The sequence below is a fragment of the Coccomyxa subellipsoidea genome, assembly GCF_000258705.1.
Source record: "Coccomyxa subellipsoidea C-169, whole genome shotgun sequence".
NCBI classification, from domain to species: domain Eukaryota; kingdom Viridiplantae; phylum Chlorophyta; class Trebouxiophyceae; family Coccomyxaceae; genus Coccomyxa; species Coccomyxa subellipsoidea.
This window is the reverse complement of record NW_005178020.1, coordinates 786,161-809,056: the sequence shown is the minus strand read 5'-3', so window position 1 is coordinate 809,056 and position 22,896 is coordinate 786,161. Positions and strand designations below refer to the sequence as shown.

At 52.3% G+C, this 22,896-nt stretch overlaps 5 protein-coding genes across 5 annotated transcripts; 2 read left to right on the top strand and 3 right to left on the bottom strand.

Annotated features, from left to right (window-relative positions):
- Positions 1 to 217: 217 nt before the first annotated feature.
- COCSUDRAFT_45356 (hypothetical protein) lies at positions 218 to 5,359 on the top strand (the record flags this gene model as incomplete). Its single annotated transcript, XM_005643067.1, has 6 exons — positions 218 to 1,659; positions 3,070 to 3,253; positions 3,650 to 3,781; positions 4,115 to 4,225; positions 4,533 to 4,747; positions 4,930 to 5,359. The coding sequence occupies 6 exons, from the start codon at positions 218 to 220 to the stop codon at positions 5,357 to 5,359; spliced, it is 2,514 nt and encodes an 837-aa protein (XP_005643124.1).
- A 2,732-nt stretch (positions 5,360 to 8,091) lies between these two features.
- COCSUDRAFT_7490 (snare associated Golgi protein) lies at positions 8,092 to 9,119 on the bottom strand (the record flags this gene model as incomplete). The annotated part of the gene is made up of 3 exons (XM_005643066.1): positions 8,092 to 8,202; positions 8,418 to 8,570; positions 8,976 to 9,119. Coding segments are annotated over 3 exons (408 nt in total), but the record flags the coding sequence as incomplete, so codon positions are not given.
- A 1,202-nt stretch (positions 9,120 to 10,321) lies between these two features.
- On the bottom strand, positions 10,322 to 12,843 carry COCSUDRAFT_20594 (hypothetical protein; the record flags this gene model as incomplete). The annotated part of the gene is made up of 6 exons (XM_005643065.1): positions 10,322 to 10,464; positions 10,617 to 10,712; positions 10,931 to 11,084; positions 11,685 to 11,816; positions 12,104 to 12,206; positions 12,659 to 12,843. The coding sequence occupies 6 exons, from the start codon at positions 12,841 to 12,843 to the stop codon at positions 10,322 to 10,324; spliced, it is 813 nt and encodes a 270-aa protein (XP_005643122.1).
- Positions 12,844 to 14,717: 1,874 nt separating this feature from the next.
- Positions 14,718 to 16,800, top strand: COCSUDRAFT_31705 (5-Formyltetrahydrofolate cycloligase; the record flags this gene model as incomplete). The annotated part of the gene is made up of 6 exons (XM_005643064.1): positions 14,718 to 14,823; positions 14,941 to 15,072; positions 15,179 to 15,241; positions 15,344 to 15,430; positions 15,730 to 15,888; positions 16,233 to 16,800. The coding sequence occupies 6 exons, from the start codon at positions 14,718 to 14,720 to the stop codon at positions 16,364 to 16,366; spliced, it is 681 nt and encodes a 226-aa protein (XP_005643121.1). The 3' UTR covers positions 16,367 to 16,800.
- Positions 16,801 to 18,083: 1,283 nt separating this feature from the next.
- Positions 18,084 to 22,405, bottom strand: COCSUDRAFT_45353 (kinase-like protein; the record flags this gene model as incomplete). The annotated part of the gene is made up of 12 exons (XM_005643063.1): positions 18,084 to 18,260; positions 18,570 to 18,680; positions 18,883 to 19,144; positions 19,296 to 19,508; positions 19,767 to 20,020; positions 20,265 to 20,354; positions 20,544 to 20,873; positions 21,271 to 21,438; positions 21,614 to 21,688; positions 21,797 to 21,856; positions 21,987 to 22,073; positions 22,358 to 22,405. The coding sequence occupies 12 exons, from the start codon at positions 22,403 to 22,405 to the stop codon at positions 18,084 to 18,086; spliced, it is 1,875 nt and encodes a 624-aa protein (XP_005643120.1).
- Positions 22,406 to 22,896: the final 491 nt, after the last annotated feature.

Genomic DNA, 22,896 nt, shown 5'->3' with positions numbered 1-22,896 from the left:
CGTCTTCAATGGTAGGTTTTGTATGTGCTTCTTCCAGCATTTGCCAGACTTGCTTGGAAAGCAGCTGACGGAAATTTTATGTAGGGCTTTCGGATTCCTTCCCCACAGACTGATCAAAACACCGCATTGTGACACGCAGGTTGCAATGCAGTCACAAAACGAGTTTCCAAAAGGGAGACAGCTCTGCAGCAACACAACAGCCCGGCAGTGGGTAATAATGGCGCCACTTGGGCCCCCCAACAGTCAGATGATCAGATACGCCAAGCTGGACTCTTGGGCTCTGCTTGTTGTGGAGCTGGAGGGCATGCCGCAGAACTGGCGCCCGGCCTTTGACAGCCTGTGGGAAGCTTCCGCAGGAGCCGCCAGCCAAGCGCCGCCAAATCTTGTCTTACTTGACAGAACCACACAACAGCAGCTGGGCTTCGCATCCGGAGGCTGCAGTGACAGCAAGGCCAGGAGCAAGAACATTGGCAGCCTGTTTGCCATCATGTGCGGGGCGGATGTGATCATTGAGGCAGAAGAGGGTGTGGAGCATGTGGAAGCTGCAGGGCAGCTGCCGTTGCAGGCGGCAGCTTCCGGGCCCTTCCTCCAAGCGTTCGGAGACCCCTCCTCGCGGCTCATCAACCCCTACGCGCTCTTCGGCCACCCCGAGATCTGGCCGGCGGTGTTCCCTCCCGCCGCCGTCAGCAACGCCACTTTCGAATTTCGAAAGGTCCAGCAGCCGCCAGATCAGGACGGCTCCTACCGGCCGCTGATCCAGTCAGCGCTGGTGAATGACTACCCGGCGACTGATGCAGTGCTCGGGCTGACTCTGCTGGCACACAAGGGGCCACAACGCTTCTACAGCAAGCCGGCAGCAATTGGAGTTCAGCCGGGGTATTTCGCGCCGTTGGGCCTCGGCAGCACTGTCTACGGCAGCGATGCCTTCTGGGGATTAGTCATGCAGGGCGCGTCAAATCAGGCGCTGGCACCAGCCTGGCGGTCTCTCTGGGTGCAGAAGCTGCTGTGGGGTGTTGGGGGCCAGCTGCTTATTTTGGCGCCCTCTGCCAGGCAGAACAGGACTGTCAGATTATTGCAGCTGGAAGCTCAGGGGCAGGAAATGGAAGGGTATTCAAAGACGGGGACTTTGGTGGATTTCCTACACCATTGGGAGGGCAATGAAAATATATTGGACTTGAAGATGTTGCAGCTGGCGAGGGATTTGAGAAGTGCAGGATTTTGGTCCCAAGCTGAGGTGGACAGCATGGGAGCATGGGTGGCAGACTTGAGGGCAGTGGGCTATGTGTTCCCAGATGTGCTTGTCCCAAAACAGCAAGCAGTCAGTCCTGCAGAGGGCGCTAGGACAAAAAAGCTGGCTGCATTCTGCTTCACTGGGCAGGCAGACAGAGCCCCAGAAGCCATACCAGCCACTCTCAGCCAAATGCAGAAGCTGCTCACTGCTGAGAGCACCTCTCAGGAGGCAATGCAGCTAGCAGAGACCCTCGAGCATTCAAGGACTGAGGATGGCAGTATCCTGTTTGCGCATGACACATTTGCTTATGTGTCCACCCATGAGAGCTGCGGTGACCACATCAGGTGGATTGCGCAGCAGCCGTTCACCTTCAGCATATTATACAATGACCCCTTGCTAGAAGTGCCATACCCCCTGGACCCCGCTAGGTTTGGGGGGAATGCAGTCGTGCCCATGTTATACCAGATGCACGCGCAGCACCGCTGCCTTGAGATGGTCCAAGAGTATTCAAGGGAGCACGGTGTGGAGTACTCGGTCGTTGTCAGGCTCAGAACAGACCACCAGCTGCATAGCTTGGCGGATTATAGCTCAAACTTTGCCCTCTGGAGTAAGCTCTCTCTGACAGCTGTGGTTGTCCCACAGCCAGAATGGGACTTTTCAGACATCATGCCAGCGACTGGGGGATACCAGGATAGGATAGGATGGGGGCCAGTGGCTTACATGCAAGTTTACATGAGCCGTTGGAGCCAATTTTTCAATAGGACACACATGGAGAGTGATGCTCCTTTCCATGGGGAGTCAAGTCTGCGATATGCGCTCACAAGTGCTGGTGTGCCTGTCAAGCGATTGAGTGACGACCAGTTGCAATACCTAGAAGTGCCCCATAGTGAATTGAAGTGTGAAATCCAAGAAGCCCGCCGCACAGTTGAATGAATGGTAAAGGGCTCCAGAAGTTTTGTTTCTGCAATGTTGAAGTATGTACTGTATATGGAACGGATGACAGAAGACAGCTCTGCTGCACAATATAGACATACTCAAGTGACCCTCCAATGCGACCTTGTATATTTGGCTGTGCAAAAGTTCAAATCAGGACGGATCACCCCTCGATGAGTAGGTTACTAATGCGTTACTATGTAACCGTTGCATCGCAGTTGCTGCCGTTGCACATGGTGCTACAGAACACCGAAATAGACGGGAATGCCTATCTGGCGACGACATCAGGAGACGGGAAATTTTGTGTTTTCATTGTATTCATTCATCGGTATGATCAGGAATAGTGATTCGAGCGCAGCCATTACCCGGCACTTTGCTCCATCCTCCCGTTGCAGAGTAAGGCCGAGCATTCACTGGCCGCATTCGTCCTCTGTTCAGATGCTAGGATACATATTGACTGCTTTTAAGGGCGATCCGATGTCTCTTTATAAAAATTTTCACGCGTGCACGGAGGTTGACGTGGGATAACATGCAGGTCGAGCCATACAGCCAGGAATGCGTGCATCCGTCAAACCAGTGTTTCAAATTTTGATCCTAGCGGGCGCCACAGCTTTGATCATTCTCTTGCTGGTACGGCTCCGTCGAGATATGCCTGGCGTTTGCGAAGGAAGTATCTGTTTGCCAATTTCACAGTCTTCGAGTTCGAGCTCTCATTCGGAAAACCACCGCGTCTGCTGCGGACAGGACGGCGGCAGCTCTTACCGATCGTCACCCCTCGATCAGAAATGGTGGAGAGGAGGGACGCAGCGAGCCAGCATGCAGCTGCGCCTGAGCCAGAGGACAAGGACCGCAGAGGCACAATACAAATCATACGAGAACATCTCGGACTATTATATCTACGACAGGCAGCCTCCACCAGGCTTCCAAGAGTGGCTGGGATTTGCCAAGGAGAAAGGCTGTGTGTTGGAGAAGTATGACAGGATTGAGGAGGATCTGAGGCCTTTCAGAAAGACTGGGATCACAGCAGCAATGGTCAGGGAGGCAGCCCAATTAGAGCATGTGGCCCTGTTTCAGATCAGGGGCGGCCAGGTGTCTTGCGAGCAGGCTGCCTCGGACCCAGCTGCTGCAACTTATCTGAGGGTGAGCAGCGCACCCATCATCTCGATCTCATGTCAAGGTTCTTGACGAAAGGAAGCATTCTCACGAATATATGGTGATCTTCATGTGTATATGGGGCTCTGATCACCTGCCTATCACAGTGTGCCGTCGGAAATATCGGATTGACTGAAACAATATTATTGATTCAGCAGCGCCTAGTAAATCAATGGATCACAGCCTGATTCAGAGACCTCCTACAGCGGCTGCACTTAGTCCTGTAAGTTGGGTGTCACCCCCAACATGGACTCCTGAGGAAGACCCTCATGATTGTGACGGAGCAAGGAAAGAATGCTGGAGAAGCTGCACATGTCCTGGTATTTCTTGCAGGTGATCAGTGGGTTGGCGGGTGCACTGCCGGACATGGACTTTGTCGTGAACTGCATTGACGAGCCGCGAGTGCTGCTGGGAGAGGGAACTGCGGCCGAGCGCATGCACACCAGCTGCAGAGGCGCATCCCAGGTGCATTCCTGTGCGGTCTCACAAATCTTCCCATCCTGATTCTGTTTCATTTTTGGCTTTACAGGTTGCCACGGTGAATTAGGATTGGCGAGGTTCCCTTCTGCAACAAGACTTCGTTCTGCTCCATCTCGCTGTGCAATAATTTTGGGGGCGGTGTTGCATAGCCGGTACTGCATAGCTATTGCACACCCCTCCACAATAGCTTTGCACAGCCTGCACAGCCATGCTATTAGGAACAAGGAAGTTGGTTACAGTCCGTTGATTCTGGATTAGAGCACTTCATTGAGAATGGAAGAAGGTTTTAAAGTGTGAAAGGTTTGGAGCTTCCTGCAGGACACTGTGCAGCTGTGGCACCAGCACGGATACTTTGTGGGGGGATGGCAGCCGCTGGTGGGCTCTCTGCTGCCAGTGCTGTCACAGTCCAAGATCAACGGCTGCTTCCAGGTGCGGTAATTCAACCCGCATTGCCACTCACGCATCCTTCAAACCTAGAGAGTACAAGCCTGTCTGGTGACTTAGTTAAAGACTGAAGACACCACAAAGATTGTCTCAGTAATTCAGGGGAGTGCATGCGTGTTTTGTGGTTCCAGATACCTTGCATGCGTGTCAATGTTAGGCTGCAGATTACATAGACCCCGCGGGTGCGGCTGCAAACTCCCTGCATGCGCGTCTGGCTTTGACTTGCTGACCTTGGAGTTGAAGATACGTTTTGAATCTTACCACTCTAAATAACCCTCCGTTGTTTTACCAGGACATTACCATTCCCACATGGATGAACGACGGCACGAACCGAGTAGAGCCAGATGAGATTCTGGGCTGGCGCAAGCGCTGCCCTAAATTATATTTCCGGGGGACCAGCACAGGTGGGCGCGTCGACAATACGACGGCGTTCCATGTCATGCACCGGCAGCGGTTAGTAGAGTACGGGCTCAACCGGACCGAGGTCATGGACGTCGGATTTGTGGGGTGCGCGCAGTCCCTGCTGCTTGTACACAGTGTTGGAGATGACTTGAATGCCCACACTGGCATTCCTGTTTCTCTCACAGCAGAACATTTGGGCTTGATGCCCCTTCATCATGTATTGCATGCCTCAGAGTACCCCAACACAGGGTGCAGTCATAGGAATGAGATCCGTCACTTTGCTGCAGGTACGTGCAGTGCAGTGAGGAGGCATGCCGAGCGATGGAGGCGCAGTACGGGCTCAAAGAGCGGGTGCCCGAGGATGAAATGTGGCGCTACAAATTCCTCATGATACTTGACGGCAACACATTCAGCAGCCGCCTCATGCGAACTCTCACATCTGGATCCCTAGTCTTCAGGGCCGGGCTTTTTAGTGAGTGGTTTGACGAGCGCATACAGCCGGGGGTGCACTACATACCAGTCGGATTGGACTTTCAGGACCTGCAGGGAAAGTTGGACTGGGCGTTGAGCCATGATAAGGAGGCGCATGCAATTGCAGAGCAGGCTGCGCTGCAGGCGAAGCTGTTCATTCGGCCGGAGGATATTCAGTGCTACTGGTACCGCCTGCTGCTGGAATATGCCGGCCTGCTGCAGCAAGGTTCTGCATCAAATAAATGATGGTGCATGTCTCCAACAGAGTGCCGCTGACCAGGAACACTGCAAGATGGGACTTGATAGCAAGAAAGGCTGATTTTCAATTGTGGCTTTCCTTGAGAAAGTAGTCCTGGAATGACTCCATGTTTATGTTTAATTATAATTACAAACCAATTTGAAGGGCAACTACGGCAAGGACAATGACAATCACAGGGGATGAAGTTTTGCTCTGCCCGCTGCGTGACGGCGGAGCTTTGCGCAAAGCCATGCATGCATAAAGCCAGCAGTGGCGGGGGTGCCATCCCAGCCTGCACATGCATAGGGGGTCAGTAAAAAATGTGCATGGTGCAAAACTCCCCTGAAAACGACTTGCTGTGGAATCAAGCTTGGCATTCTGCTGGTTGATCAGGGTGTCTCTTCAACACAATCAATCACAAGCAGAAGCAGGTGTCTGCACAAGCAGACACCGGCTCCATCTCCGTCTGTGCATGGAGCAGGGTGCATGCATGTTAGTCACCATCTTTTCAAATCCATGAATGGCATGAAGACAGAAGATTTGCTACCGTTTTGGACAGCAAAAGGGGGAAAACAAATCACACCTGTGCTCATGTCTTATTGATGTTGTCATGGATGCCAGAATTTCCGACAGGTCGCCTCCAGACTCAAGCTGCTGAAGCAGCTTCAGCAGCTTGAGTCTAGTGGGGACCTGTCGGAAATTCTCATTCCCACTACTAGGAGGTCTGCATCACAGGACACCCTGGTAAATTGATCTCTGTCCTCCCTCCCCCAAGCCCAAAATTTCCCTTCTATACTGGAATGCTTTATCGCTCTATCCCTCATGAGTGTCCCGGGGGCCCCCTTACCCTGCTTCATTAAAAATATCCAATCTTGCTGCATGGCTGCAGAGCGGATTTTGTGACGCTCTGCTGCTCAGAGACCCTGGCCCCCTGATCTCTCAAGCAATCTGCTGCATCAATGCAAGCAAGTCAGGCAAGGACTGTAGGTCATTCTTGCTGCTAATACGTTGACATAGGCAGAAACGCAAAAGGGATCCCTGAGACACAGCGTCGGGAAGGCTGTGCTCACCTGATACAACCTGACGAAGGATACTCAATGGTTAAGATCTGCGGCAGGGGAGAGAGGCCTTCAAGAGGCTCAAGGTTGACGTTTGGTCCTGAACTTGGATGATCCTAAACGTCGATATTCACCTCCGACGGGAATACGGCCGCTGGCGTGGCAAAGCCACGCTATATAAATACAAGTGCTGCCAATGCGTGTGAGAGTCAGGGCATGGGATTACTACGTTGAAACAGCAATTGAGCGACAATGTTGTGTTGACATCGAGGAAGGAACCTTCGCAACACGCACATGTACAGCAGCTGGCGTCCTACGCCTATCTTGGCAACAGGCCTGAGACCTAGGTGTTCTCAGCCCAGGAGACCCAAAGATTCCTTATAATTTGCTTCATATTATAAATTTGAACAGGACTGGCATGGCAGGGAAGGGCAACGGGACCAAGAAATACATGACTTGCTTTCATGCAAATGCTTGTATAGTGCACACTAGCAGCAACACCATGCATGGCTGCAGGAGACAGGCTGTCCCATTGCATGCATGCATATGTTGATCGCGCAAAACAGTGGTAACCCGTCATCTGCTGAATAACGGGGTTTCCATTGGGCAACAAAAAGCATTGAGAGTCCCACGCGTAAATATTTCCAATTGGGATGCAACGCGTAGAGCAAGTAATCACAGGAAATATTTTCAATTGCTGGTCGATTCACATATTGCCTCTGATCGCTGAAGTACACCAGGGACCAGTCAGTTTCCACAGCGAAAGAGGCTCTGATCTCTTTGATGGCCTTGTCCCACTTAATTCAATATTGCTCCTGCTGCTTTCCAGGGGCTCTGTATAGATTCCCATACTGGGAGCATGAACTCCATGCCTGAATGTGTATTCGACCTCTGAAAACACGTCTCTATAAAATACCTGTTCCTGCACTTTTTCCTACACCTCTATCCGCACTTTGGAGAGGACCAGTCAACATGCCATAGGCAACTCTACCATTCGCGCCTATCTCCTCTCATCAAGAAGAAGATGCACCTTTTCCTGCTCAGCAGGCAGCTGTGCACTTTCTGGAATGCCGCACTCCTTGGCTAGGCAGGCTCTGGAAGCAGCATGTCCCTAGCCAGGGTGTTTAAGCCTCCCCACCCTTGCCGCTCAGGGCACTATTCAGATGCTGACGGCTGACAACACCTGAGGAGCTCTGTTGCCGGACGCTCAGGGCCTGCGTCCTGGGCGAGTCCGACCCGACTAATATCACTGTATCATCACTGCTGACAGTTGGCGGCGGATGCTCCTCGTTCGGCCGCGCAGAGAGTGTTCCGCGCAGCCACCGCCGCCGCACCATGATCGGCAGCAGAGCCGCTGCCAAACACAGCGCCATCAGCAGGATGCTCCTCGGCCCGTACCTGCAAGAGCAAAGTTCGGCATTATCACTTCAGTAGTTGCAACAACTTCTTTTGGAAGTGGAATTATATCTAGGATCGGAAATGGCCTGGCTACGGATGACCTGCAGATTATTTCGACAGAAAGCACGCTTTGAAGAGTGTTGTTACATTGGCAAGGCGAGTTTTGCTGGGAAGCAAGGGGGCTCTGCCTGCATGGAGGCTTGGAAAGCAGGCGTGGCATCATGGAATGGAGTGCAAATTTTATTCAAGCGAGAAGGGAAGGCAGGAGGTGACAAGGGTCCGCACAGGTCTCGCCAGGAGTGCAGGCGAGTGAGGGAGGAGCCGGCATGCACCAGCATGATGTTGGTCGGCTGCAATCCCACCGCCGTCGACAGCAGGAAATGCCGGAAGGGCACCTGCACCCACACCACCCATTGTTTGCTTTTCTGCATCTTGAGCTCGCTGTCCATAACCCATCAGAAATAGCCTGGTGAGCTTCATTGCATGCAGATGCCAAGCTGCCTCACAAGAACAATTCAATCTTGACTGTGCTCAGGTAGCGCAGAGGGAGATGTTGTTTGAATTCAATTTCAATGTAGATGGCATGTGGAAGCTCGCTGAATCAAAGTACCTGGAGGATTGGTGAGGCCAGGTTGATAAACCAGGAGGGGACGACCGGGGTGAGGCGGGCCACAATAAGGTAAGCCAGCATCTGCGATTTCTGCGCCGTCAGCGCTCGGCTGAACGTCGCTATTCTGCCGGGAAAGAGCGCCACCACCACATCCTGCGCGAAAACAGGACGCCCATTTTGCTCCCTTCATTACTTTATATCTCCCTCGCCCGGATTGCTAACAACCCTCCTCGCGGGGTTCCCGGGGGATACCAAAGACTAGCTAGTCTTTAGTAACCCCTGGAGTTTCCAGGGACTACCCCCTGTAGTCTTTAGTAGCCCCCGGGGCTTCTCCCCTCGCCCATATTGCTGAGACCCTCCTCGCATATCCCGCTCCCTTGCCAGCCTTCCATTCATCCATCTGACCAGCCTCGTCGGGTGCCAAAGATGAACAGTATTTCTGCCCCTTTCTCTCACACACAGAAGGTTGGGTACGCTGCACTTCATGGGCAGTTTCAGTTAATAAGCAGGTGTCTTGGGCGATAGTGTGTTGGGGAGAGGGAAGGGTGCAGTGCACACCTTCACCACCAGCCGGGAGAGCCAGTAGCTGCCGCAAGATCCTGCAGTGCTGAGGAGCGCTATCATGGGCACGGCTGTGGCAGAGCCATACAGAGAACCCGCCAGCACGTTCATGAAGGATGACCCAGGCATCATAAATACCTGTCAGCAAGAAGAACAGACCTTTATCAACTTCTGATACCTGTCAGCTGCTGCACAGGGCAGATGGAGGTTCTTTATTTGAAGGCATGGCCTTCATGGAATTGCAGTGCAGCAATGCGGGTGGCGAGGGAGTCTGGCGCGCCTGGAGGAACAAGTAGAAGGTCAGAAGGAGCACAGCGATCTGCCCCGGGCATGCCTTCTGGTACAGGGCTAGAGTGTGCCTCACAGCTCGCAGCTCTGAGAAATTTGTGGGTACTCTGAGCAGTAATTGCTGAGCTTCCCCACCTGCATGCACTGCACCCATTCAGCCAATCACTTGTCTTCCAGTCCCAATCCTGCTGCGGCGAAATGTGAAGCATCACAGCATCTGATCCGGCGCCGATGAGCGAACTAATTTACCTTCAAAGACTGAAGGGAGGCTCTCTTTGGCAGGCAGCCGTAAGACTAGACACAATATAAATGCCAGACTGGCAAGGTACAGCACTGCAAGTGTGGCAACAGCTCGCAACCATGTCAAGCTTACAATTGTCGAGTAAGCTGAAGAAACCTGCAGACAGCATACTGATGTTATCGTTAGATCATTTTCGCTGTTCGGATCACGCTGTCTTCTCTTCAATGTAGAGAAGATCAGAAGAAGATCGGCACATGGGCATTCAAGAAAACAGGCAATGACCACCCAGCAGCGCACCTTCGGCTTAGATCCAAGAGGTGGAAGCATGTTGATGTGAATAAGCTAGCTCAATAGGCAGACCCATGGCGTTAAGGAAAGGTATTTATGATATCAAGATGGTCCGGTGTTTTGGTCAAAGCGTGCATTGTAGATGCACGAATGTCTACGGCAGCTGGTACAAGCAGTCACTGAAGTTATTATGGATAAATTAAAAAATGATAGCGGCAACAAATAAAACGTCTGCTTCCGTTACAGGAGTACCAGCATGAAGTGATGGGAAAGTGCAGATTGCGGCGATACTTGCACAGCGACAGTACAAAGAATTTATTGTGCACAAAATCTGCTTTTTAAGTTCTCTATTTAGATTCGATTGATCCTGGGACCAGGAGAGACATGCGGAATCGGCTCACGATGCACAGTCCAGATTCGGCATCGATTAGAGACGAATCAATTCCAGTTTGGTAATTCTGGAAGCCCTTGTTAGTGGCACTAGCTCCTGCCTTCACAGTAAAGGTGATCAAATAAATAAAAGGTGTCATGCGTTCTGCACTGCCACATGTGTCCAGCCGGGCCTGCTGGCTCCAATTGGAGCATACAGCTCCAAGAACTTTTCCTTCCCCGTGGGCAGCAGCGTCTCTATGGCCACAAATGTCTCTGCTGGAACACCTGTCACTTGACCTGCACATGCAGCCACTATCACAGTCAATTAACTGTCATTGATCTTTGTTGAGCAGCAGCGACCGGAGAGGGTTTTTTGGGGAAAGGGGCACTTATGAGAGATTGTCAAGATGTCACAGGCAGAAAGGGATTCATCTGAGGTCTTCACTCACCTTCCTGTTTGCGCACGCAGTCGAAAAGCACATCCGGGTTCCTCTGGTGCCGCAGCTCGATGTCCTTGCCCTCTCCTGCAGCACATGTCAATTGCTCTTGAAACGCGCATTTCCAAACACAATTCACGGCAAATACGCAATTCTGTGTGTTCATGGTACGCCTGCTGCATGTGGAGGCACTGTGCGCTGTCACACCCATTCTAGAACTCGTCATCAGCAGCAGTGAGCACAGCATACCAGTCAGGTACTCAGGGCAAACTCGCAATTGACAAATACAATGCCGGTCATCTACAGGAGCAAGCATGGGTGCGCACCGCTCTTCCTGAAGATGAAGAGGGTGAGGTGGGAGCGCTGGGCATAGGGAGCAGGAGCGGTGAGGATGGTGTTATTGGGAGCTATCTGCACCCATGTCAGATTCTCCACGTAGCTGTAACCCCACTTGTACAGCAGCTTGACTACAGCCGCCACCTGCACCCAAACACCAGGAAAAATTCAACAATCTTCTGGGTAGGAAACCACACTAGCAGGATAGTATGCTAGAACTTCCCCAAAGCAAGCGTCAGGAATGCACATGCTCCCACAACAGATCAGCGGCCCTCCCAATCCGCTCAATGGGGAAATACTCTCACTAGAAGATATTGGATCTTGATGAGCCTCCCGGATGATTACACTGTGCTGACCGAAGCACAGGTGTGAGAGCAGGAAAGCAAATTATACACGAGCGAATTTCTGGTGTTTTGTATATTTGCACTGCAAAACATTCAGGTTGCAAGGCAGCCCTTCCTCCTTTCTTGGCGCTCTCACTGCCTTGTATGTTTACGCACTCCCCCTGGTTTTAACTAGAGTAGTCCGCACACAGGCACTTGCTTGAAGATTTCCTAGTCTCAAATCATCTATCTGTGGATTTGCTGGTTGTATCGAGCTCCCCAGCCTCTGCTTTTGCAGCTCGATTAACAGTTGGGCAGGCCATAACACGATTGGGCCCATTTCCTCAGGGGCTCCTCTAGATTGGGCGGACTAATGAGCAACAATGGCATTGGAGCAGTGAAAGTGTAGGAGGGAGCGCACATGCACTTTGTCGACCCAGATGAAGACGAATCCCACAGGGCACAACTGCTGGATGGGAATCTTTGCCAGACGCGCAACGCTGCCATCCCCTTGTGCACCCTTTATCTCCCAACCCTGGTTTATTAGCACTCCCTGCACAAGAGAAAGAAATCTCTACTCAACACTACTCGACCCACAATTATCCACATCTACCCACCACTACTTTGCAAGGATGACTAACAAATTGTGTGAATCTGATGCAGCAGTGATGAATCAGAAGAAGTCTTGCCACATTCCAGAGTGAGGAACCAAGCAGTATGCCCCGACTTCAGTAAACATCAATGACATCCCTTGACATTAACACACATCAATGACCTCATCAAAGGGACAGCATGACATCACTGGGACCCGGTCTTTGGGCACAGCAGAAGCTGCAGAACCTGGTAGCTCCGGCCAAGAGACTTGAAGTCTGCTGCAGCCATGTCCGCCAGCTCTACATAGACAGACTTTGGCTCCGGAGCAGCAGCCACATCAGCAGCCCCACTCGGCCCCGGTCTAGTGTCACCATTGAGGTCTTTGTTCTCCTTGCTGCTGGCTGAAATCCCGCTCGCCGGCTGCTTTCCGCCTGCAGCAGAGGAGAGGCCCCTGCAGCCAAATGCCACTTTGCATGAGCCACCAAATGTAGCTTGTCAGGACCCTCCGCTCGATTAGTGACTCTTTATTGAGCGGCCACCATTTATAGAGCAGCCGCACAAATTGAGATGCTGATCAAGTGCAGCTAAATAGCAGTGCACTGCTCTTCTGATGACTGGCCTCATCAGAAGCAGGCGATGTGGGTAAGAAGCTTTTGCAGGAGAATATATCCTGAAGTTCGCAGAGGATCGCCAAACTTGTATTGATTGTGTGAAGTTCATTTTGGTGCCGATTTTTTGACAGCCCCGGCCCGTGTTTTCATGGCGTAAACATCACTATTACCTGGGGAAAGTGTTACTAACCTGGGCACATATGGGCGCACAGAGCGGCCCCAGGAGAGCGGCAGCGGCAGGGGCACCTGAATGCGGTAGATTGCATCCGGATCCGCCACCTTCACCTTCCTGCGTATCAGCGCCTGCACGGCACACACCACCCCTTGGCCACATCCATGCTTCTCACTCCTTTCTTGTGCTACAAGCTTGATCATTAATACGTCGGTGGTTGAAGAAGCAATCATGCACAGCATGCATGCAGCGCATTTTGGGTCCGGGATGAGGTGGGCAATCTAGCTCATTAGATGGGCTGGAAGATCTTGGTCCAAGACACGCATGGCATGTAGGGAAGCCAGAAGGGCTCTGATCTGCACTTCCCACTTTTTGAGCCAATAAATACACACCAGATTTGTACATAAAGTGAAAGGGGCCATCCTTTGGGGACTCTTGGACTTCATAATGGCCGGGGTCTGCTTGACCTTGGCCAGTTCATTGAAAGTATCCTGAGCCCCACATATAGTACGTCTGCTGAGCATGAAGGGCACCTGTGTGACGGCGTTGTAGTGCGTGATGACTGTGTGGCGCTGCCGGCCGGCTCCGGCGGCCCGAGGCGCACGGCCGGGGCCGCGGCTGCCGCGCTGCTGACCACGCCGCAGCCGCTTCCAGTGCGCGCGGTTCAAATCCCCGCCCTCCTCGTCATCGCTCCAAAACTGGCGCATCTCCGCCCACAGCTCCTCGTCCTCGCTCAGCTCCATGTCATCCCAAAACCTGCCATTGCATGCACTACTTGACAGTAAAGTAAGTGCATTTGTGGCCTCAGGTGGAAAGGAAATCCAAATAGGACACCATGGCAGCTGGCACACTGCTCGTTGTCAGCCCTCGGGTCAGATGACAGTGGCCTGTCGTGAGATGTGCATGCAATGTGGTAGAACAAGCATATGATGGCGCACCGTTCCTCATTGTCGCCTGCCTCATTAGTGGACATGAGGGCGTCGTTGTTGGCCAGGGCACTGCGCACATTGAAGATGCTGGTCTGCTTGAAGACCTCCATGAGCTGCGCGTCTGTCAGGCCTGCCACGTGGTCCTCATCCGGCGCAATGGCTGCTGCGTCTGAATCATATCCAGCTCCTTCCTCATCTCCTTCATCTCCAGCCTTCTTCTCTGTCGGTGCTGGCTCTGATGCTGCCATGACCTGCACGATGATGATGATAAAACATGCTCCCTTAGAGACTTGCGATGTCTTAAACTGTATTTGACATAGGTGTCTCCGCCAAGATTCTGGGTTCAAGGAGAAAACGATGCCTCCAAAAGAGAGTAGCCAGCTCCATGTCTTCAAGGTGGAAGGAGTAAGCGACCTGGGCCTCTCGCACTTCAAAAAAATTAAACGGACCTTTTCGAGTTCCTCGAACTTCTTCATGATCATCTCTGGCGTCTCGTCTTCCTCGACATAACCAACATAGTGTATGGCACTTGGCATTGCTGCCTTGTTGGACGCGCATCGCCGTTTCGGCCTCCTACCTCCACCTTCTTCTGTCATATTCTCTAATCAGGCGTTCTCTACAATCTTACATCGTTTCTCTTCTTGCCAATACTTTACGAGTCATTCCAATAAACAAGATGATGGAATCAAGATGGAAAGGAAGGCATTTGATGAAGTAGAGGATATGAGATCTCAATCAGAATATGTCAGAAATCAATGACCATCATTTAATTTAAGACAACCCAATCTTGTGGCAATGCACTGCAATTCAGGCCTCTCCTCAGCAAAGTCATCGGCCCCGCCTCGGATTTTTGCTGTACCTTTTCATGCAAATCTTGTTCAAAATTGATTGCATTGTTTCGTTGTTTTCATTTTCGATCCAGTTCCTTACATAGCGTCTTCCTGGTAGCAACACGATATCTGGTTGTTTCTGGCCAAATCTTTGATGGTGTAGACAGTAGCAGCACAAAGCAGTTTTACTAAGGCTCGATCCTCTTCCTGATCATACGACGTTGCTTGCGTATGTGGAGCATTGCGGAGAGATCGTGCCTGCGTTTCATTGTAACATCTGGGACCGCGGCTAGGTATTCCTCGATCACCAGAGTCAGGATGCAAAGCTCCTCTACTGCCAACATCGTGGATGATAAGAAGGTCCTTCGGAAAAAGGTTGTAGCAGAGCTCAAGAAGCTCACAGCAGCGCAGATGCACAGCGAAAGTGAGTCTTTTGTCACCTGAACTGGGCATTGGAGGCCACTTCGTGTTGGCAAATTCCTCCTACATACGAGTCCTCACTGACACAAGACACTGACTGTTATGAAAATTCTGCACCCAGGCTCTCAGATCGCTGACCATATATTGAAGGCTGATTTCTATCAGAGATGCAAGAGAATTGGGGTGTACATACACTGTGCGCCATTGAGGGAGGTGGACACTAGCAAGCTGGTCACCGCTGTAACAGAGGCAGGTTTGACGCAACATACGTCCTGAATCGTCTTGGCGACATGCAGACAGCTTCAGCAATATCGCGTGACCATTAGGCCGAATGAGTGACACTGTTTGGTGCGCAGGAGACAAGCGGTGTTACATCCCAGTAGTGCAGGACAGAGAGGCCAACATGCGCCTGATACACCTAGGTATGCGCCAATGTCTGCGCTGCAGCATTTTCAAGTCTGAGTCTCACGCCCAAGGATGTATAGAGTGGCATGCATGCCTGAAATATTTCTTGTCTTTTCCAGACACGCTTGAGGATCTGAAGCCGGCTCCTCCATTCAATATACTCGAGCCACCCCCCACCTATGCAGATGGAAGGCCTCGGGAAGACGGTGGGCCCATCTCCTCAGCTCTGCATGCATTGCAAGTCTTGATATGATGACAAGATTGTCCCTGCTAGTGTGCTTAAAATGATGCAGATGATCTGAGAGGTCTCCCGTCCCCAGCTGGCTGGCAGCATGTTGTGCCAGTCAACTGGGAGCTGCAGAGTGCACAGATCTTCTGCATGTAGACTTTGCTGCACACTAACTTTTGACATCGTCTCTGACTTGGGTAGTTGACATGGTCTCTGCACTGGGAAAACAGTGGAATTTTCTCTGACTTACTACTAATGCAATACTCATGCATGCAGTGCTGGAGATGGATGCCCCCCTGGACCTGCTGCTGATGCCAGGCCTGGCGTTTGACAGCCAGGGGCGGCGCTGCGGCAGGGGCGGCGGTTACTATGACAAATTCCTGGCCCGGTGCCAGCAGCGGGCGCAGCAACACGGCTGGGACCCACCTCTCCTCGGTGAGCAAATAACTGTCACCTCTACAGGCGTACCTTGGTGCTGCTTTCCATTGCTATGGGCTCGTATTCGATCAGCCACAATCCAGACTGAGTGCCGTAAAAGTAGGAGCAGCACAGGCAGGTCTTGCTGTTCATGCTGTCTTCAACGGCATATCCATGTCTTTAGATCATGCTGTTCACATGTTCTGAAGAGCCTGCATGCTATTGGTTGAGCAGTTCGCAAAGGCCGAGGGCGCAAGGCAATATGTATAACGAAGTATGTTCATGAGAACCATGATGTGGGGATTAATTAGTAAGCTGATGACATAATACAGTGTGCTGACAGTGCTGGGTGCTGTCCGCAGTGGCGTTGGCGTTCAGGGCGCAGATGGTGGGTGCAGTGCCCATGTGCCCCTATGACAGGTCAGTGGACATCATTGTGACAGCCGACGGCATGCTCTCTTGCAGCACTCGAAGCCAGCAACTTCAACTCTGCTAGTCACCCTCTGTGCACCTGGTTGCACTGCAGCTGTCTTCTGCTTCCCTTCAGTGAGCGCTTGGGATGGTGTATAAGCTACACTTTCAGAGGCCGCAGCAAAAAGCACGCCAATGAGTATCAGAACAGCGTGAGAATCAGGATGTGCTGGCACCTGCAGGTTGGGTCTCGCAGAAGCCTGGCACGTTGAGACTGTTGATTTTCATCAGCGACTTTGGGTCCCAGGATACATATACAAATTTGCTGGTGCAATACAATCCATATGTGGAAGGCTTTTGTGTAAGACTGCAGCGATCATGCTCTGTACTCATCGAAGAGAGGGTTGAGGCTGTCAATTTCTTCAAGAGATCTATGGATGAACTATGTGCACAGTGTTGCTGGCCTCAATTTAGTCAATCTTCATGCAAATTTTTGTTTACAATTCATGCTTATGCTTCATTAGCCTTTTCGATTTCGTTGCATCATCCCATTTGCTTCTTTGGTGCCAAATCAGCTCCTTGCATGCATCAGGCTAGTTGCAAGCAGCGATCAATGCCATGACCAAATTATGACAAGCTGCTCAACAAGCACAAATATCAAATATGGCGCTGCTAGGACATCACAGAATACCACAACTACAACCACAATTACTGCAGCTAGACTTGCGATTTCACTTAACCATGTTCCGCGAGCTTCACCATAAATGGACCAATATTCCAATTGGATTCCTGCTGCAGGCTCAAATATGCCTTTTTCACTTCCATGCTGCTGCTTTGAAGCAAATTTGCTGTGCTTAGCCCCTCCTGGCTGTGTCCTATTTAGATGCTCTCATTCCCCTGTCCCTGTATCATATATGATGATCTGAGCAACCCCCAGCCCCATTTTGAGAAAGTATGGAGACAACCACAGAAACACCCCCACTTGCTGTTTCTCTTGAATTTTATACAGCAGGATAGTGGTCTGACTATCTATTACGGCACCCTGACAAAATGCCCCGTGGCCACTCTCCAACCAATCCGCAATTTGCAAGCAACCCTTTCATGCCCACCAGCTGCAGCCAACTTCCAACATAAATGAAATGAGCAACATGGAGTCCGGCACAAGAATCTACTCTTGCATGCCATGAATCTACAAAACATGCAACAGACTTAAGTTTTTGGATATCTTCCTGTAATGTCTGAGCTGTCTATGCTAAGTGGTGTCTCTATCGAAAAGGCACAGAAGGCCAAAGTGTCAACACCCCTTTCTCTTGAATGTCAGGGCTGCCTCAGAAAGAGGGGTGACCTACTTTGCCCCATCAGCTGCAGACCCACTAAATCACTAATGAAATGCTGTGTGCTCTCTCATGCTTTATCCGACCACAATAGCTCAATCAGAGCCGGAAGCACCCTTTCAGATCTCATGCTTCCTGGCACCCTCAGTCGGGAGTTTTGGCCGTTCTGTGTCTTGCCTTGTTTTCTGCACTGCTTGGAGCAGACATCCTGTCAGCAAAGCAGGCCTTGCATGATTGACAACAATAAAAAACTGCAGCTGTCTTGTTTGTCTTGTGCATTGCTTGAAGCAGAAACCTCGCCAGCACGGCAGGTCTTGATAGCTTGTAATCTCATGGAAATCAGCTCCTCCCCGCTGCTGCCACTGCAGCTGCCAAACTGTAATACCACCAATTTTTAAATATTGCCGGGCCGGCCGCGGCCGCCCGGGGCACGCTGCGCACGCTGTGCTGATGTCAGCGGGGGCCTGTTCAGGCGGCGGCAGCCGTGGAGAGGCGTGCCATCTCCCTCTTCAGAACAGCGAGCAGCTCCGGCATGGTCGGCATGGGAGCCTCGGCGCGCGCTGCCTCCTTGCACAGGCCGCGCCTCAGCAGCTGCATGTACTCCAGGGGGGTCGCCTCGTCCTCAAACAGGTCCTCGAAATCGTCCTGCGCATTTTAATTGCCACCTTCATACTCACTCAGGTGGGCGAACTCTGATTGCTTGCAGATGCTTGAACCTGCAATTCTTTGTGTTTCTGACGGGGATTGTGGGATTGTTTATACGTCTGCAGCAATCATCAATCAGGCTCACAGGGACCCGGCTGCAAATTTACAGCAAATAATAAAAATGCTTTGAAAATTTCTAAAGTGCACATGTGGGAAGGAAGGAGCTCAAGGATAGCACGACAGCGTCAGTGCGATGTCTCAGGTGCAGGAGCAAGGCTGGTGGTGAGAGCGGGTCAGAGGGGAGCTCACCTCTGTGAAGCCGCCATAGCCGAGGAACTGGCCGGCAATCAGGCGGTGCCAAGCGTCATCCTCGCGCACGCCAAGATGCGCGGCCTCCCGGCACTTTGCTGTGATGGCCTCCTGTCGCACCAACACATTGAAATTCATGTTCATAGCATGCACCGTCAAAGTCTCACACCCGCTCAAGTCACGACAACTGACCTGCAGACCTGATGACCACATCCTGCTTGAACAGCTTGTCAGCAGGGCAAGGCACTGCCTATCTCAGCCTCATTCAGAGATCAGACAAGGATATCTGTCGCAAAGACGGATGCGCGCTCACGTTCATGTGGCGGCGGCTGTCGGCCTGCAAGCGGCGGTCCATCAGCTCGGCCTGCAGCGGCTGAGGCAGCATGCGCATCTCCAATCCGACGGCCAGAAGTCCATACATGTCGTCCTCTGGGCCAGTCTTCTGCACGTCGAAGAAGCCGGCCGGCCGCGCGTAGCCGATTGTGCCCCTGCACATACGCACCAGCTCAGCTTTATTAGGTTCAGCCATATTGAAGCTGCTCCGGCAGCTTCCCGGCAGCTGCCGCCATGCAGGTCTGCCAGACGCCCTAAAGAGCGCGCTGTGACGGGGAAGTTGATCGAGGCGGCTCTGCAAGACCTCGGCTGATTGCTTCAAGTGCAGGCATACATGCAGGGTGTGAGGTTGCCAGAAGTACAGGGGGTGCCTGACAGGAGGCTGCTACGCACTTCCAGTTCGTCCTGTCCTCATCGTTCTTGGAGGCAAAGCCCCAGTCGATGAGCAGAACGCGGCCATCAGCGCCCATGACAACGTTGGCCGTCTTGACGTCCCCGTGGGCAATGCCGTGCCTTTGCGCGTGCAGCAGCGCGCTCGCCAGCTGTTCCATTACCTGGAGCTCTTCCAGCAGCGACGGCGACAGATTCATTTCCCCATCCTTCGTCCTGCACAGCAGCACACGTGGTGTCAGTCGGCGCGCCATTTCTAAATCCCCCAACACATCATCGCACCGATGCTGCCGCTTACAGCCGCCGACACCGGGAATAAAAGAAACGCACCTTCCGAACAGTGATCCACTGAAACCGTCTCCCAAAGACAGCTTGTAGGCACTTTGGCAGGGGACCCGAGACACCTCAGCACAGAGTGCAACAAGACACTGCACACACAGGCCACAGCACGTGACTGAGGGTTAGTGATCGCACCAGAGCAGTTCCTCGAGCGTGCCGAGGGCGGCGTAGGGCATGCCCAGACCCAAGTGGCCGCCATTCCTTGGCTTGACCCAGCAGTCCGGCTGGGGGATGTTGGGATGGTCCAGGGCTGCCAGCACCAGCGCCTCTCTGCGCAGGTTCCTCGCTTCCTCCTCGTTCAGGGGCTTCTTGACTGCCAGTTGGAGGTGGTGCAAATCCACTGTCGCGCAGCCGCCCTTACCAAGCCCTCTCACAAAGGTGCACCGCTCCTGCAGCAGCACGGGAATTTTTTCTGAATAACACCATCCGCAATGACACCGAGAACACAGGAAGTGAAAGTCACATTTTGATGCTTGCAAGGCTCCCGGTGGTGGGCGGCAGAAGCAGGCATGCGAGGGACACACTGCAGCAAAAGCAGAAGCTGAAAAGCACGTGGCCGGCACGGCAGGAAGCTGCTGGAAGCTTCCTCGTCGGCTTCTCAGCAGTGAAAAGGATGACAGGTCAAGGGCGCACCTCTGGGATGACAGGGATGGCCGCTCGGCTGGCGTTCAGCCGCTGCTGCAGGCTGTCCGCATGCTCCTTCAGACACTCAGCCTCCAACATCTGCAATTAACACACCCATACTTATTCACCCCTCCATGCACCCTCAAACGCATGCCAGCCCACATGGCCCGAGCCTGGGCTGGTGCACCTCAAGAGCCCTCATGCAATGCCACAATTGAGCTTGGCGACAATTTTTCATTCTTGGAAGATGCCAAAAGGGACTATCAGGAGCGGGTGAAAGATGCTCACCGCATTGGTCGCTGCATGCATGTAAGCGTACACTTGCGCCTCCAGCTGAACAGTCTGTGCTCGGGCGTCCTCTGCTTCCAGCAAGGCCTGCAGCAGCTGCTGCTGCGCTCCGTTCAGCTGAGCTTCCTTTTCCTGCAGGGCTCCATCTACTGCCTGCTGCAGCAGCTCACAGTGCGCGCTGAACTCCAGCTGCTGCCGGGTGAGACGTGCAGAGAACCCATGCTGCAGCGCTGTGAGACGTGTAGTGAAGTCCTCCTGCTGCTGGGTGAATGCCTGCATCAGCCGCCTCACCTGCACAGCATGCCAGCACACATCAGCCTCTTGGCTCATCTGTAGCGCACAGCACAACACCTAATCTGCACGGAATCTTGGGCCAGGACTGCGTCAGACTTGCCGAATCTTTGACAAGATGCAGACACATCAGGAATCTATGACATGAAGACAGGCAGTGGAAGACTGCCCACAAGGCCAATGAGCCTCTTGTGACTCCCAACAGGTCTCTACAATGCAATTATGACTGTGCTATTGGCCCCGGCTGGCGGGGGGGGCGGTATAAATACTGAGCACCGTCCCCACGGTTGGTCCGGTGTTGCTTGGATCTGGCGACTTCAGCAAGGAGTAGGACTGTGGCAGCCTTCAAGTGCAGCTTGTTTGCAGGACCCCCCTTGCCGTCTTGGCAGGAAAAGAAGCCTAATATAATTTAGATACCTGTAAGACAATCACATACCTGCTCCCGGAGGTCTGCAGAGAGGGCCTTCTCGCCCGCCAGCTGGCTTCGCAGGAGCATTGCATCGGCGGCGGCGGCCGCAGCTACCGCATCTGTTTTGGCGCGCGCAGAGGCCAGGTCCTTGGTCAATATTTGGCGGTCTTCTGCAGTGACCGTGGCAAAGACCTCCTGCTCCATCGACACCAAATGAAAGTACTTCAGTTGCTGATGGACATGCACAAAAGGGCAGAGCCAGGCGGCAGGCCCAGTTGAAGGTTGTCATTCTTGCACTAGAAAATATATTGTCTCCAAGAAAAGAGGGTGTCATGGAAAGCAGAGATGACATAGAAGAGGGGTGACGCACCAGGTCTGCCAGATCTTCGTGCAGCTTCTGGTTGACAGTCCTGAGGTCGGCAATTTTAAGCCTCTGGGCTTTTGCCTGCACAGCAGCAAACTCATGAACATGGCGCATGCACTGCTGTAGCATCACGATGTCCACTGCACAGCAAGGTAGCAGGAAGCTGAATGCCCTGAAATGAAGCCTCACCTGCTCCTTGACGGGATTGCGCGGACCTTTCTTGAAGAGAGGCTTCCTCAGCCTTTTCTCCTGTGCAAGCGTGAGGAATGAGCATGCAAATCGCTCAAAATTTGCAATGACAGTGAAAACAGGCCAGAGTCTCGAAGCAGAACCACAAGGCACACTCTTTGAAATGTCGTAGCTGGGAATAACGTCACACCTTGGCACCCTCTTCAGAGTGCGTGCTCTGAACGAAGATGTCCTCGTCGATCACTCGTGGCTTTTTAAAGCACACGAGATCCAATATCTGCAGGTCACAGCCCCACTCAGCACGAAGGTTTACTGCAGGCTTTGACACTATGGCGTGATACTTGTGATACCTGCCGTGAACGCCAGGACGCGCCTTCCCCATTAGAAATTCTACTTTTCATGAGAATTTAAATTCTTCAAGCAGGGTGGACCTGACTCTGCAAGCCAGGGGCTGACAAGCATGAAACACACTGAACGAGCTTCAGCACCAGTGAACCATTCCACAGGCCACCTGAGCGAGTAAAGCTACGTTGCTAGATGTTTCTCTGAGCTATTTCTTACCTTGGTGAAAGCCGAAACCCGCCTTGTTGATCTGGGAGCTGACGCCATAATTTTATCAAAGGAAAGCTTCTGGCAGGACAAAGACGAACGAAGAGCTCTCTTGAGCTAGAGATCTTAACTCGCTTGCAATTGAGATACAATAGAGGCGCAGCTTGGAATTTAAGCAGCCCACTTGCACTGGTTTGAGGAGCACGAATGAGTTCTGGCGATTTATACTTCGTCTCGGTGTTCGTCTCGACAGTTTGTTTGATTGAGTCCTGCCCTCCAAATTTGGCAAGAGGAAGGGCAGTGAAATATTTTCTCGAAATCATGTAATTCAATTGTCGTATAATTGTCCATACAGACACAGGGCGCAAGGAAATGCATGGAATGCATTCCAAAATTTTGCAGATCTGGACGGCTAGTCTTCCAGAGGATCTTAAGAAGCTTCTATGGTACATGACTGTCATATATGATAGCGTCATATATATATGCCAGGCCTCGTTTCCTGCTGCAAACTTCACATCAGATGCTGCCTTATCGGCTGGCCCAGGCTTTCA